The sequence below is a fragment of the Epinephelus fuscoguttatus genome, linkage group LG2, assembly GCF_011397635.1.
Source record: "Epinephelus fuscoguttatus linkage group LG2, E.fuscoguttatus.final_Chr_v1".
Classification (NCBI taxonomy): Eukaryota; Metazoa; Chordata; class Actinopteri; order Perciformes; family Serranidae; genus Epinephelus; species Epinephelus fuscoguttatus.
In genome coordinates, this window is record NC_064753.1 from 52,234,957 (window position 1) to 52,249,013 (window position 14,057).

General features: G+C 44.2%; 2 protein-coding genes across 5 annotated transcripts in view; one reads left to right on the forward strand and one right to left on the reverse strand.

Annotated features, from left to right (window-relative positions):
• Positions 1-14,057, reverse strand: part of LOC125900157 (uncharacterized) — a 251,790-nt gene that overhangs the window by 225,516 nt on the left and 12,217 nt on the right. The window lies entirely within an intron of this gene.
• The window catches only part of LOC125900074 (EMILIN-1-like), a 61,512-nt gene that overhangs the window by 32,203 nt on the left and 15,252 nt on the right, over positions 1-14,057 (forward strand). The window contains exons 3-9 of one of the 2 annotated variants that reach the window (XM_049594848.1): positions 1,850-2,073; positions 2,890-3,131; positions 3,363-3,536; positions 3,651-4,613; positions 5,185-5,491; positions 12,096-12,338; positions 12,422-12,670. In XM_049594848.1, the coding sequence (XP_049450805.1) occupies positions 1,850-2,073; positions 2,890-3,131; positions 3,363-3,536; positions 3,651-4,613; positions 5,185-5,491; positions 12,096-12,338; positions 12,422-12,670 (2,402 nt within the window). Of the gene's footprint in view, positions 1-1,849; positions 2,074-2,889; positions 3,132-3,362; positions 3,537-3,650; positions 4,614-5,184; positions 5,519-12,095; positions 12,339-12,421; positions 12,671-14,057 lie in introns of both variants that reach the window. The other variant, XM_049594840.1, reaches the window with a different exon arrangement.

The window sequence follows — 14,057 nt, forward strand, 5'->3', positions numbered from 1 at the left end:
GCTTAGCCATAGGTCAGTTATACTCCAGATATTGAGGTGCCCACCGAGGAGCCCTTTTTTACAGTTTGGATCCCAAATTATTTTAGCTTGATTCAATGTAGAAAAAATGTTTGTTAATCTGTGTTTTTTAGTCACTGAATTCCTATCAGGAGTTTTGATGTAACATGTGATTGAGTGTACGTCTTGAGACAGTACCGTAGTTAACTGCTGGGCTTGTAGCCAACCGCGCGGCTCCATTGAGAGCCACAGGTGGTGTTGATTCCTCGGGTAGCACTGGTGGTGGAGGAGGCCTCTCAGCTGCTGGGGTATTAGCCATTCGCGTGACCCCACTGAGGGCCGCTGGTGGTGGTGGTGTTAGCTCCCCAGCTAGCACCGATGGTGGAGGGGGCCTCTCTGCTGCTGGGCTAATAGCTGTTAGCACACACACTGTGACATACACTGTAACACACACTGGTTTCACTTACCATGACTGAAGACGTTTGACACTGGAAGACGTTTGACAGCAGCAGAAGTTTGACACCAACAGACACTGGACACCAGCGGAGGTTCGACACCAGCAGACGTTTGACACCAGCAAATGTTTGACACCAGCAGACATTTGACGCCAGAGGTTTGACACCAGTATATGTTTGACGCCAGATGACATTTTACACCAGATGACGTTTGACACCAGATGACATTTGACACCACATGATGTTTGACACCAGCAGATGTTTGACACCAGCAGACATTTGACGCCAGAGGTTTGACACCAGATGACATTTGACACCGGAAGACGTTTGACAGAAGCAGAGGTTCGACACCAGCAGACGTTTGACACCAGATGACGTTTGACACCAGCATATGTTTGACACCAGATGACGTTTGACACCAGATGACGTTTGACACCAGCATATGTTTGACACCAGATGACGTTTGACACCAGATGACGTTTGACAGAAGCAGAGGTTCGACACCAGCAGACATTTGACGCCAGAGGTTTGACACCGGCATACGTTTGACACCAGCAGAGGTTCGACACCATTCAATTTTTTTTATTTTTATTTTTATTTATAAAGCCCAATATCACAAATCACAATTTGTCTCACAGGGCTTTACAGCATAAGACATCCCTCTGTCCTTATGACCCTCACAGCTGATCAGGAAAAACTTCCCAAAAAACCTTTTAACGCGGGAAAAAATGGTAGAAACCTCAGGAAGAGCAACTGAGGAGGGATCCTTCTTCCAATCAAGGGCTGACTTCCAATAGATTGCAGCAAAGGAGCTGATCTGCTACGTACAAAACCCTGACCCAGAATAAGGTCGTCTGCAAGTGATTTAGCACCAGGTTCTCCACAAACATGCAGTGTGTGATAGGAGAGGGGCGACCATCGTCCGGCCGCACCCCAGCCCTGTCACGAACGGCTCTGCTCAACGACTGAGCCCGGTTATCCGGGGCCAACCAAAGATCCGCGGCGCTATGGTATCATTACGGCTAGGTGGGATTCTGTCTTAGAGGCGATCAGTCATAATCCCACAGATGGTTGCTTCGTACCATTGGCTGCTCAGCCAAGCACACACACCAAATGTCTGAACTTGCGGTTCCTCTCATACTGAGCAGGTTAACTATTGCAACAACACATCGTTAGTAGGGTAAAACTAACCTGTCTCACAATGGTCTAACCTGTCTCACCAGAGGACGTTTGACACCAGCAGACATTTGACACCAGAAAAGGTCTGACACCAGAGGACATTCAGATCAGTTATTTTATTTTATTCTTTGATAAAGACTCACAGTGACTGAAGAGGTCTCACTGAATGAAGACGTCTTTGTCCTATAGGTCATCAGTTATGTCTCATGTCTCTGCAGGTACCGCACCTACATGAGACCCCGCTATAAAGTGGCCTACAAAATGGTAACAGAGATGGAGTGGAAGTGTTGCCATGGTTACAGTGGAGAGGACTGCAACGATGGTCCAGTTGGAGGAGCAGGAACTCAGCCCAGACCGGGACAAGGAGGACAGAGGGGAGAGACAAACTATGGACAGGGGGGAGGAGGAGGATATGGACCTGGACAGAGTGGAGGACACAGTGGTGAGTGAATTCTTATTAATTGGACACTTTTGAACACAAGTCTGTGTGTGCGTGTGTGTGTGTGTGTGTGTGTCTGTCTGTCTGCCTGTCCGTTCTGATTGAAGGACGAACACAAACAGCTGCTGGTTGTTCTTTAAGTGTGAACTGTTTGGTGTCTGTGTCTCTGCATGTCCATATTTACAGTGTCTTCCGTCTCGCCCTCTCAGTGATCATCGACGGATACTTTACACACCTCACATGACCAAAAGAGAGAGAGGTCAACATGTTTTTAAATTACAGTGAAACAAATAAATGCTCAGTGCATTTAATCACATATGAATTTAAACATGTTAAATATTCATGTAAATAATTAGTATTTTATTCTGAGTACCTTCTTCAGTCATCAGAGAAATCATCATCATCATCATCATCATCCTCTCATTGATCGCAGCGCAGACCGAGTGATGCAGCTTTGACATAAAAAGAAAAAACACTGTGACCTCATAAGTGACAAAAATGTTTAACCATACAAAGATTCTTTAAACATTAACACAAACCATCTTTGAACGGACTGACTGAGGTGAAACATTTCAGTTACTGCTCAGGACCAGGATGTTAGGCTGAACCTATGTGATCCAAAACTTAAATAAACTGGTACTGGTTCTTATTCATCTCAGTGGTCCGACTCTTCTGTATAAAAGAAACAGGAAGTAATCTGACCTCTACTGGAGACCAGCATGAATGATGGTACTCATGTGTAGCCCCGCCCTCCTCTCCATGTGACTGTAAAAGCTTCTGTGATTGGAGCTCTGAAGTTGCTGCCTCCTTTTTTTCCAGGACGAGTTGAGAATGAAAAGATGAGGCAGCTGGAGGAGAAGATCCAGAGTTTGACCAAAAACCTCCAGGACCTTCAGTCCACCCTGAGCAACATGAACAGACTGAGCATCAGTGCAGGAGGAGGAGGAGGAGGAGGTACCTCCTCAGGAGGAAGAAACCCCGCTGATGCAGCTCAGCCGGAGATTAAAGAGACGATTCACAGCATTCAGACCAAACTGGACCAGCTGGACAACCGTACACAGGTGAGTCCTACTTCCTGCTTTGTCTCAGTACCGTTACATTATTTAAAGAGGAATACTCGCTGTACTCTGAGCATGAATTATAATCTTTATTTTCCTGTACGTCAAGCTGTCGGAGACAATCAGCTTCACCTCACATCTGATGACGGGTGGACAGGTCCATTTAATGGGCTGGTGGTAAAGACGGTTTGTCTTCCTCCTGGGACAGTTAAAACTGTGTCTCTGCTCCAACAGGCTCATGATAAAACTCTGGTCAGCATCAACAACCACCTGGTGAATGGGAAAGGGAACGACCTGGATGGAGGTCTGTCTGGAGGAGGACTGAGCGGAGGGAGGCTGAATTCACTGAAGGAGGAGATCCTGAGGGAGTTGGAGAGGAGGGTGTCGCTATCCTGCTCCTCCTGTCAGGTATTGTTAATGGTTAATCTCTCTCTGTGTGTATTCTGACTGAAGTGTGTGAAGAAGAAATAAAACATGAAAAGCTGAAGTCAAACGTTTTCGGGTTTATGGTGTTCTTTCCAGGCTGGTGTGGAGGATCTGCGCCGGCAGCAGCAGGAGGACAGGGAGAGTATCCGAAGTCTGCAGAAGCAGTTGAATGCCATGGATGTTCGGTATCGGCAGGGCTTGGACGGGCTGCGACGGGAAGTGATGCATCTGAAAGGATGCTGTGACACTGTTGATGACCTCCAAAACCGCATCACTGATGCTGAGCGCAAGATCAGCTCGGCCTCAGAGAACTTTGATGTTCTGCAGAACCGTGTGGACAAGGAGCTCAGCGGAGGAGGCGGCAGCAGCAACAGGGAGAATGGCGGCTTCAGAGGAGGAGGGTTTACTGGTGGCGATGAAATCAGGGGAAAAGGGAGGGATGTTGTGGTGACAGAGGACAGACTGGACAATCAGCTAAAGGACCTGGAGCAGCGGATCAACAACACTGTGCAGCGGACGGAGCAGAGCTGCTCATACCTGGAAAACGATCTGAAGGACTACATTCACAGAGAACTGGGGGACCTGAGAACGGTCTTCCTGGACCGCTTCGATGACCAGGCCTTCAGGATCGCAGACGTGGAGCTGGACGTGGGGCTGGTGAAGGACAGGGTGAGCGACCACGACAACCGGCTGTCCAACCTGGAAAACAAGACGTCCCTCCTGAGCTGGAGTCTGGAGGAGTGCAGCTGTGGAGGGTCTGAGGGAGGAGGAGGAGAAGGGGGAAGAGGAGGGGGTGACTGGGTAGGTGGAGGAGGACGTTCAGAAGAACGTCCGGGAGGAGGATCTACAGGTGGAGGGTCAACAGGTGGAGGGTCTACAGGTGGAGGATCTACAGGTGGAGGGTCTACAGGTGGAGGGTTACCTGGTTCAGGAGGAGACAGAGAGAGTGCAACAGAGAAATCACTGGAGTGGAGAGTGATCGCCAACGAGGATCAGATTCGACACTTTAACACTCGACTCAAAGACCTGTCGGTTTCTGGAGACTCTCTGCTCGACAAGGTGAGATTTAACGTTCACAGATTTTTTATAACGTGACAAATTAAAGTTTCACTGAAGGACGAACCTGAAAATACACAAACAAGGATTTTTTTTTTTCCAAAGTGAAACTGCAGCGACGAATCAAAGACAACATAGAAGAGAAGGTCAAGAAGTAGAAATTTTTATTGGTCAAATCTAACCATGTGAACATATTAAAATCAGCACGTGGTTATTTACTTTAATATAACCATATAATAACAATTGTACAAGAAGACAAAAAGTGACTAATTTTTCATCTTCATCCTGAGCGGATATTTTTATATCACAAATGTTAAATCAGTCCTGAACAGAAACTGTCTTTAAAGTGATGTAAATTTAAACTATAAAAAACTCTCTACTATTTATATATGATTTTGAGCACAATAACTGTGACCATTAATATCAGTCAATCAATAATAATATAATAATGATAATAATAATAATGAACTGTGATCATTATTATTAATAATAATTTATTATTATCATTATCATTATTACTGATAAACTGTGATCATGATTAATAACAATCATATTGTTAATAATGGTCACGCAGGTGGTGGACCTGAGCCATGACGTCCGTAAGATCAAAGCTCTGACTGGAGATCATGGCGAACACTTTAACCGGATCGTGACAGAGGTGGAGCTGCTGGGACATGACTGTGAACTATGCAGGAAGGTGGAGGACGAGCTTCGGAGGCTGAAGAATCATTCCCAAGATGCACTGGGGCACGTGCAGAGCCACATCAACAGACTCCAGATCAGATTGGACTCAGGGAGGGACAGCTGTTTCCAGATGTGTTCACAGCTGGAGGACGACGTCCGCCTGCTAAGAGATGATGTTAGGAGGTGCACCGGCCAATGTAAGACCAGCTCGGACACGCCCACAGGTCAGATCAACCAATCACATGACTGCCAATTAGACCCCTCCCCCCCAGAGTTAATCGGCAATGACAGCAGCAGATTTATTGTGTCAATCTGAATTTACCGTATTGACCGTTCAGCAGTGTTAGGGTTACGACTGTAACCACACGAGCTCCATCTATGGTCATGTGATGCCCACGCTGATGCTGACTTCATTACCATTGTGTTTTTTTGTTTGTTTTTTACAGGATCACATCTGATGTGTGATATGAAATTTAATAAAGACAATAATTATTGATTATAAATATTGATTATAATTATTGATTAGTTATCTCCATCGATTGTTGACTGAATCAGATGAGTCTTTTACTCACACGTCTCGTTCAGAAGGTCAGATGTCAATCTGTCCATCTGTCTGCAGTGTTTTTCTGCAGCGTCGTGTCTCACAGTTGTCTCATGGGTGTCTCAGCTGTGTCTCATTGTCTTAAGTGTTTATTTACGCTTTCAGTCTGGTTTTTTTTTCACCAATGCATGAACAGGAGGTTGAAAATATTATGAATTAGATTTCAGGTTTTTCTAAAATCCTGTAGCATTTTCTTAAAATGTAAGTTCAGATTTTGGCCTTTAAACTTCCAGCTCAGTTAAACAGATTTATCTCGTCTCTCTGTTTAATTCTTTTTCTTTTTCTGTAAATTCAAATGTCTTTTTTTACAGAAACTTTATTAATCTGGATCAAATATGTCTCTGGGCCTTTGGTTCCTTAGGGCTTGTCTTGTCAGGCTCAGTTCAATCATCAATCTCCACCAGTTCAAATCTCAGTAGCAGGGCCGCCCCTCCCTAAACGCATAACATGCGCTGTGCGTAGGGCCTCATCTTCCATGGGGGGCCACATTTTGCGCGAGGGGACGCATTTGCGCTATGTGCAATGGATGCGCACATACGCTACCGTGAGGCACGCGTAGAATCAGCTCGAGGAAGGAGAGAAGAGACCTGACCGCCCATGCGTCGCTGCAATGATTGACAGCACTCGACATCTAAACAATAAGAGGGGTGCGCTGGCAGGCACTTGCAGAGCTGCAGCAGGTGAAGAGTTGTCGACATGTTGTCCAAAAGAGGCTCAGGAGTATGTGTGGGGATGGGAGGGCGGGCTCCACGGAGGGGGAGACCTGAGCCTCAGGAGTGTGTGCGGGGCCGGGAGGTCAGATGCTCCCAGACAGGGGAGAGGGAGAAATATAGCTAAATAAGATGAAAATGAAAAGAATGTCTCTGTATTTTATTTCTGTTTTCAGTGTTTAATTAAGGTGGGAGAGGCGGAGGGCTGAGGGAGATCGGACGCCTCCAGAGAGGGGAGAGGGAGAAATATTCAATTCAATTCAATTTTATTTATAAAGCCCAATATCACAAATCACAATTTGCCTCACAGGGCTTTACAGCATACGACATCCCTCTGTCCTTATGACCCTCACAGCTGATCAGGAAAAACTCCCCAAAAAACCCTTTAACGGGAAAAAAACGGTAGAAACCTCAGGAAGAGCAACTGAGGAGGGATCCCTCTTCCAGGACGGACAGACGTGCAATAGATGTCGTACAGAACAGATCAGCATGATAAATTAACAGTAATCCGCATGACACAATGAGACAGAGAGAGAGAGAGAGACAGAGAGAGAGAGAGAGAGAGAGAGAGAGAAGGTGCCCGGTGTATTATAGGGGGGTCCTCCGGCAGACTAGGCCTAAGTCAGCCTAACTAGGGGCTGGTACAGGGCAAGCCTGAGCCAGCCCTAACTATAAGCTTTATCAAAGAGGAAAGTCTTAAGTCTAGTCTTAAATGTGGAGACGGTGTCTGCCTCCCAGACCGTAACAGGAAGATGATTCCACAGGAGAGGAGCCTGATAGCTGAAGGCTCTGGCTCCTGATCTACTTTTGGAGACTTTAGGGACCGCGAGTAACCCTGCGTTCTCAGAGCGCAGTGTTCTGGTGGGATAATATGGCACTATGAGCTCTCTAAGATATGACGGAGCTTGACCATTTAGAGCTTTATAAGTTAACAGTAGGATTTTAAATTCAATTCTGGATTTTACAGGGAGCCAGTACAGAGAAGCTAAAACAGGAGAAATATGATCTCGTTTCTTAGTTCCTGTTAGTACACGTGCTGCTGCATTCTGAATTAGCTGGAGAGTTTTTAAGGACTTACTAGAGCTACCTGATAATAGAGAGTTACAGTAATCCAGCCTAGAGGTAACAAAAGTGTGGACCAATTTTTCTGCATCTTTTCGGGTCAGGATAGGCCTAATTTTCGCAATATTACGCAAACGAAAAAATGCAGTCCGTGAGGTTTGTTTTAAATGAGAATTAAAAGACAAATCTTGATCATATGTTACTCCGAGGTTTCTTACGGTAGTGCTAGAGGCCAGAGCAATGCCATCAAGAGAAACTATGTCATCAGATAAAGAGTCTCTGAGTTGTTTGGGGCCAAGAACAATAACTTCAGTTTTGTCTGAATTTAACATCAGGAAATTGGTGCTCATCCAGGTTTTTATGTCTTTAAGGCAGTTATGGAGTTTAGTTAATTGATTACTTTCTTCTGGCTTCATCGATAAATACAACTGAGTATCATCCGCATAACAATGGAAATTTATAGAGTGATTTCTGATGATGTTACCTAGAGGAAGCATATATAGAGTAAATAGGACTGGTCCGAGCACAGAACCTTGCGGAACTCCAAAACAAACTTTGGTACGTAAGGACGATTCATTATGAACGTGAACAAACTGAAAATGATCAGATAAATAAGATTTAAACCAGCTTAGTGCAGAACCTTTTAGGCCAATTAAGTGATCCAGTCTCTGCAGTAGAATTTGATGGTCAATTGTGTCAAACGCCGCACTAAGATCTAATAAAACAAGTACAGAGACAAGTCCTTTGTCTGAAGCAATCAGAAGGTCATTTGTAATTTTAATTAGTGCTGTCTCAGTGCTATGATGCACTCTAAATCCTGACTGAAATTCCTCAAATAGATTATAGAGAAAATCACACAGCTGGTCTGCGACTACTTTCTCAAGGATCTTTGACAGAAAGGGAAGATTAGATATTGGTCTATAGTTGGCTAACACCTCTGGATCCAGGGTGGGCTTTTTTAGTAGAGGTTTAATTACAGCTACCTTAAAAGACTGTGGTACATAGCCTGTTAATAAGAATATATTGATCATATCTAATATATGAGTGTTAACTAAAGGAAAGACCTCCTTAAGTAGCCTAGTTGGGATGGGGTCTAAGAGACACGTTGATGATTTAGATGAAGAAATCAATGCGGTCAATTCTTGAAGAGAAATTGGGGAGAAGTAATCTAAATATATATTAGGTTTTACAGCTGTGTTTGAGGTTAGATAGGTACTATCTGAGGACAGGAGGTCATGAATTTTGCCTCTAATAGTTAGAATTTTGTCATTAAAAAAGCTCATAAAATCATTACTGCTAAGGGCTAAAGGAATACAAGGCTCAATAGAGCTCTGACTCTCAGTCAGCCTGGCTACAGTGCTGAAAAGAAACCTGGGGTTGTTCTTATTGTCTTCTATTAATGCTGAGTAATAGTTTGCTCTGGCATTGTGGAGGCCCCTCTTATAAGTTTTGAGACTGTCTGTCCAGATTAAATGAGATTCTTCCAGTTTGGTTAATCGCCAATTCCTTTCAAATTTTTACGATATTTGTTTTAACTTACGGGTTTGAGAGTTATACCAAGGAGCGAACTTTCTTTGCTTTTTTAACTTCTTTTTAAGAGGAGCTACAGAGTCAAGTGTTGTTCGCAGCGAGCCTACAGCGCTATCGACAAAATGATCAAAGTCAGTACAGGAAACCTCTGTTACTGAGGGACTTGGTATTGAATTTAATGACGGAGTAATCTTTTCCTTAAATTTTGCGACAGCACTATCTGATAAGCATCTAGTATAGTAACTGTTGCTGAGTGGCGTGTAATCGAGTAAAAAGAAATCAAAAGTAATCAGATAATGATCCGATAGCGAGGGATTCTGTGGAAAGACTTTTAGGTTATCAATTTCAATTCCATACGTCAGAACTAGATCGAGGGTATGGTTAAAACAGTGAGTGGGTTCATGTACACGCTGACTGAAGCCAATGGAGTCTAATAATGAGATAAACGCGGTAGCCAGGGAGTCATTATCAACGTCGACATGAATGTTAAAATCGCCTACAATAATAACTTTATCTGATTTAAGAACTAAACTGGATAAAAACTCTGAGAATTCAGATACAAATTCAGAATACGGGCCAGGAGCACGGTACACTATAAGAAATAAAAGTGGCTGCGAGGTTTTCCAGGTCGGATGTAAAAGACTAAGAACGAGGCTTTCAAATGAATTATAATCTAGTTTAGGTTTACGACTGATTAACAAGCTAGAGTTAAAAATGGCTGCAACTCCCCCTCCTCGGCCGCTGCCTCGAGGAATGTGGGTATTACTATGACTGGGAGGAGTGGACTCATTTAGACTAACATATTCATCTTGACACAGCCAGGTTTCAGTGAGACTGAGTAAATCAATATGATTATCTGATATTAATTCATTTACTAACACTGCTTTAGACGATAGAGACCTGATATTTAACAGTCCGCATTTAATTCTCCTATTTTGTCTTTCTGTCACAGAAGAGGTTTTAATTTTTACGAGGTTGTTATGCACAACTCCTCTTTGTTTAATTTTAGATTTAAATAATTTAGGTGGTCGGGGGACAGACACTGTTTGTATAAAACTATGAAAACTATGGCTGGGTAACTGAACTAGAAGCTCAGAGAGGCGTATAGGACTGCGACTCTGAGTCCTGATCTCAACTCTGGGTTGTCAGGGATTTAAATTACTAATAAAGTTTGCCAGGTTCCTAGAAATGAGAGCAGCTCCATCCAAAGTGGGATGAATGCCGTCTCTCCTAATAAGACCAGGTTTTCCCCAGAAAGTTTGCCAATTATTAACGAAACCCACATTGTTTGCTGAACACCACCTGGACAGCCAGCGATTAAATGATGACATGCGGCTAAACATGTCATCACTGGTCAGATTTGGGAGGGGTCCAGAGAAAACTACGGAGTCCGACATCGTTTTTGCATATTCACACACCGAGGCAATATTAATTTTAGTGACCTCCGATTGGCGTAACCTGGTGTCATTGACGCCGACGTGAATAACAATCTTACTGAATCTACGTTTAGCTTTAGCCAGCAGTTTTAAATTAGGTTCAATGTCGCCCGCTCTGGCCCCAGGGATACATTTGACTATGGCCGCTGGTGTTGCTAACTTCACGTTTCTCAGAATAGAGCTGCCAATAACCAGAGTTTTATCCTCAGCGGGTGTGTCGCTGAGTGGGGAAAAGCGGTTGGAAACGTGAACAGGCTGGTGGTGAGCCGTGGGCTTCGGCGTGGAGCTGTGCTTCTGGCGAATCAGAACCCAACCTCCCGGCTGAACGGGAGTTACCGGAGGACAGTTAGCAGAGGCTAAGGCTATGCTATGTGGCTCCGCACCGGCTACAGGGGGCTGGCTAACTACCGCAGCTACTGAACGGTTTTCCATGGTGCGGAGCCGCGCTTCTAATTCACTAAGCCTCGCCTCCAACGCAGCAAATAAGCAATTACCACTGTCGCTAAAGGAGGCAGAGGCATAACTGAACATTTGGCACACCGAGCAAGAGAGAGCAGAGGGAGAAGCCATCGCTAACTGTAAAGCTAATGTAGCTACCAAGGCTGGTAACGTGCAAACAACAGCTAAGAGATTAGCGATAAAGTCATAGAAAGGAGGAGAGCTATAAGTGCTTAAACAGAACTAGTGTGGGTTAAGGCTTGAAGTAGACGTTAAAGCAACGTTAAAGCAACTGAAGTGAGAAAACAGGCTACTAGAATTCACCAGAGCAGCACAGAGACGCTGTCACAGAAACACCGGAAATGACACAACTTGCTTACCGCAATACGTCAGCACGTCAGGCCGGCATTACAACATATAACAACATAAGATTAAATAGGAAAAACCTGTTTCCCTCTTTTATTTTATTTTCAGTGTTTAATCAAGGGTGGGGGATTGAGGTGGTGGAGGTTACTTTCTTTTGATGAGTAATTGATGGCTATTTGTGACTCAGATTTGTTTATTTATTTATTTCAGTTTGCAGTTATTTTTATTTAATATTTACTTATTTATTCCAGGTTGAATTTTTTATTTTATTTGACTCATACAGCCAAACTACTGTATCTACAGTACATTTCTTATTGCCAGTAAAGGTTGTCAAGTTAAATGGCAAGTTGTTGTACGGTCATTTTGTACCTATGATACATTTGGGATGGGGGCCTCCAAATAAAATTTCGCTTAGGGCCCCAATTTGGTCAGGGGCAGCCCTGCTCAGTAGTATAAATCCAACCTGCTCTTCTTTGGTTCACTCATTAAAAATAGATGCCGTTAATGATTCTGGTTTTTAAACAGCTTTTAATTCATAAAAATGTTCTCCCTGTGATTTTGAGCTGAAGACGAGCTGATAAAAATTTTAATGTAAGCTCATGTTTTTTTTCTGTATGAAAAGGTCATTAAGGTTCTTTGCAAACTAAACTCCCATTAGGTGGTGGAACTGGTGGCACTGGTGGCGCTGGTGCTGGTGGTAGCAGTGGACGTGGACCTGGGTTGGACGCTGAGAAGCCTCTAGATGGCCACAGCGTGATCGGAGGCTCCATCAACAACAACCAGCTGAAGACGCTGCAGGGTGAACTGTCTGAGGTCATCCTCACCTTCAGCTCCATCAACGACACGCTTAAGGGACTCGAACACACGGTACAGAAACACGGCAGCGTCATCACCGACCTTGGTGAGTCCAACTCGGTAACACAGACTGTCTGAATTCATGACTTCACGTGTCCTGGCTGACGGTCATCGTTTGATCTCTGACAGGAAACACAAAGGATAAGATCATTTCTGAGCTGGACAAAATCCAGCAGGAGGTGACGGAGCACATCGAGGACAGCCGCGACCGTCTGGATGGGATGGACGGGGATGTGCGGCGGTTCGAGAACACGCTCTTGGTGGAGATGGGAGACTGTAAGAGGTCTGGAGACGGTCTGGAGAAGAGGCTTTCGAAGCTGGAGGGAGTCTGTGGGCGGCTGGATGGCGTCTCTGATTCCATTCTGAAAATTAAAGAAGGTAAAGTTTTATTTTATTTAAAATGTCACGATAAAACTTAAAATGTTCATCCACGTACACAGACTGGATTCATTGTGAGAGATGGACACCAGTGGACAGGGTCAGATCAGAGGGTTGGTGGGGAACACAAAGTTCTCAGCATCACAGAGATTTGTGTCATGTGACGTGTCTCTTGTTGTGACGTGTCTCTTGTGATGTGTCTCATATTGTTACGTGTCTCTTGTTATGACTTGTCTCTTGTGACGTGTCTCTTGTTGTGAAGTGTCTCATGTTGTGACATGTCTCTTGTGACGTGTCTCTTGTTGTGAAGTGTCTCATGTTGTGACATGTCTTTTGTGAAGTGTCTCTTCTTGTGACGGAACTCTTGTTGTGACGTGTCTAATGTTGTGAAGTATCTCTTGTGACGGAACTCTTGTTGTGATGTGTCTCGTGCTGTGACGTGTCTCTTGTTGTGACGGAACTCTTATTGTGACTTGTCTCATGTTGTGATGTGTCTCTTGTTGTGATCAGAATCAGAATCAGAAATACTTTGTTGATCCTTGCAAGAGAGGAAAGATACATGAAAATATAAGAAATTTAAACAATAGTATTAACAAATATATAGTTAAATAAACAGGAATTATTAATGAACATAAACGTAAATAAATAAATATATATATATATATATATATATATATATATACACATATATATATAGTAAACTGAACAAGATTATTTACACAAACAGAACATATACAGTCAGGGTGAATGGGGTTATTGCACAAGTTACATTAAATTATTGCAGTGTGTGAAAAAGTCTCAGGGCCACTCAGAGGGAGGAGTTGTACAGTTTGATGGCCACAGGCAGGAATGATTTCCTGTGGCGCTCAGTGGTACATTTAGGTGGTATGAGTCTCCCACTGAAAGTACTCCTGTGCCTGACCAGCACATGGTGGAGTGGGTGTGAGACATTGTCCAAGATAGTTCGTAGCTTAGACAGCATCCTCCTCTCTGACACCACCATCAGAGAGGCTGGCCTTGTGGATCAGTTTGTTGAGTCTGTTGGCGTCCGCCACCCTCAGCCTGCTGCCCCAGCACACAGCAGCATAGAGGATAGCACTGGCCACCACAGACTCATAGAAGATCCTGAGCATAGTCCGGCAGATGTTGAAGGACCTCAGTCGCCTCAGAAAATATAGACGGCTCTGGCCCTTCCTGTAGAGAGCGTTAGTGTTCTTAACCCAGTCCAGTTTATTGTCAGTGTGTACCCCCAGGTACTTATAGTCCTCTACAATGTCCACACTGACCCCCTGGATGGAAACAGGGGTCACCGGTGTCTTGGTCCTCCTCAGATCCACCGCCAGTTCCTTTGTCTTTGCCATGTTGAGCTGCAGATGGTTCTGCTCAC